The sequence below is a fragment of the Lactuca serriola genome, chromosome 6 (assembly GCF_051521515.1).
Source record: "Lactuca serriola cultivar US96UC23 chromosome 6, Lser_US96UC23_V15, whole genome shotgun sequence".
Classification (NCBI taxonomy): Eukaryota; Viridiplantae; Streptophyta; class Magnoliopsida; order Asterales; family Asteraceae; genus Lactuca; species Lactuca serriola.
Window position 1 is genome coordinate 187,367,295 of NC_136413.1, and position 2,362 is coordinate 187,369,656.

At 35.7% G+C, this 2,362-nt stretch overlaps 1 protein-coding gene across 1 annotated transcript; it reads right to left on the reverse strand.

Moving 5' to 3' along the window:
- Positions 1-254: 254 nt before the first annotated feature.
- LOC145060492 (uncharacterized) lies at positions 255-719 on the reverse strand. Its single transcript, XM_079008145.1, has one exon. It carries the CDS (start codon positions 717-719, stop codon positions 255-257), a length of 465 nt encoding a protein of 154 aa, XP_078864271.1.
- Between the last annotated feature and the right edge of the window lie 1,643 nt (positions 720-2,362).

Consider the following 2,362-nt stretch of genomic DNA (forward strand, 5'->3'; position numbering starts at 1 on the left):
CTTGTATCAAGGACCCAAGAATTTGAATGTGACGAGTTTTTAGATAGAATAGTGCAAATACCTACCGAGGTCGGCTTTACTTTACCATCCCTTATGTCTTGCAAGTACTTGGGGTAGCTTCTCTTCAAATGCCCCTTGTCATGGAAGTAGAAGCAAGTAGCCTCCTTCAGATCAGAGGTAAGGGGAGATTTAGAACTAGATTTTCCTTTAGGGCCATTGCTTGATGAGCCGGATTGATACTTTCCCTTCGAGTTCTATTTTGAGGGAGCTTTCCTCTTCTTCCTCTTCCCTTGCCATATGTCCAAGACGGGAGCAGCAGCAGCATGAGTGGAGGTAATACTCTTTCCCTTCATTCCACTCTCGGTGGTTCTCATCAAGCTTTGGATTTGAATCAATGTGGTTTCCTCCTTGTTCAAATGATAAGTCATAACGAACCGATCATAACAGTTAGGCAATGAGTGCAAGACTATGTCAATAGCCAATTCCTCATTGAAGTTCACATTGAGCTTCAATAGACGATCCACATAACATTTCATGTGTTGTAAGTGGTTCGTGACAAACTCTGCGTCCTTCATCTTGTTGGTTATGAGTGACTTGACTATCTCGTACCTTTCTTGATGGGCTTGTTGATGGTACTTCTCCATCAAGTCCTTGCACATCTCATAAGGCCAATAGTCCTCATAAAACCTTTGTAGCTCAGGAGTCAGAGTATCCACCATGATGCATTACACTTTGGTAGAATCATTGCAATGTCTCCTATACTCAGCTATTTCTTTAGGAGTAGTGGTAGTTTCATCAATTTCGTTCAGCTCTTTTTCGAGAACATATTCCTTGTCCTCGAAGCGCAAATCTGTTTTGATGTTACAGATCCAATAATTAAAATTAGAGCCATCAAAAGTGACTTTTAAGTAGATGATCAAGAGCGAGAAGTGGTTGGAGGAGTTATTGTTGGAGGAACCAGAAGCGTTGTTTGAAGTCGACATCTGAAAAGGAAAAAGGACAGGTTTTGATTAAATAAGAAAATCCTTAATATAACACCCAAATGAAATATTAAGGCTAGGATGCATTTAAATAATTCACAATTCAGAAGAGGGATTCTGTAATCTAATTGCAAATTATTTAAAGGTAGGTGAATGACGGTTCACCAATTTCACCATGAAAAACGAAATTTAAACGAATTAGGTTTTAAACGAAATCTCTAAATCTTTTGAGATTCATTGAACTATTGAATGGAGGGTTTAATCTTGATTACACCCTTTCCATTTGTGAGTGGGATACCGAGGATCACAAACAAGGTGTGAATAACCATGCAAATTAGCTTGGTACTCTCAGTGTCATTTATCACCTAATTAATGTGTCGGTTAACCACACACGCTCCATTAATCAATGATAATTTATGAGACACTCATTGCCACCCTTCATAAGACCATATTAGTGTGCCGATTAACCACACACGCTCCACTAACGACTTTTATAAAGTGTAATTTGGAATTTCATGGACTAGCATAAGATTTACATTTTCTTAAAGTAACTAAGATTGGGAATTTATTAAAAACATTTAGTTACTAAACCCGTTCGGATAACGACCCTCCACTAATCAAGGAAGAGGGGGGTGAGAGTGGACACCCATTTAACTGTCATTTTATAGGTAGCTTCCTTATACCCCCTTATAGATCGGCTTTGTGAATGAGTCGTACTAGTGGTTTGACTGACTTGTCTTATACGTATAGTAAATATTTAAACTTTCAATATTACATATAGTATAAGGGTGTATTTTAAACATTTCAAAGTACTATGGTTCTATATCAATTTAAAATTTTGAAAATTAAAAACAATTTTAATTTAAATTTTAAAATTTAAAACTTTGATTTAATAATTATCTATTAATTAAACCTTTAATTAATTTATTAAATCAAATAAGGATTATCCATTAAATTAAATTAATTAATTTAACCAAATACCTTACCCCCTAGGTTCCGAATATATGGGAGGGATTTATATAATTATCTAGTTAAACAATTAGGAAGATAATTACCAAATATAACAACCCTACCCAAAAACCCTAATTTCGAAATCCATGACTTGGGGTGCAAGGCAAGGCTTTCAGCCTTGCCTAATTTTTGAAAACCCTAGGGTTAGGAAACCCTAAAACTCGAAAATTTGGAGGCCAAAGGAAAGGGTTTAAAAACCCTTAGCAATTTTCGAAAAACAGTGTTATGAAACCCTACTTTGCAAAAAATCCAATGCCTAGGGTTTAATTTCCATAAACCCTAATTTTGTCAAGTCCAATCAATTGCATCAAATCTAATTGAAAACAAAAACCAACATCTCTAATACCAATGATGGGTTTTATATGTAGCAA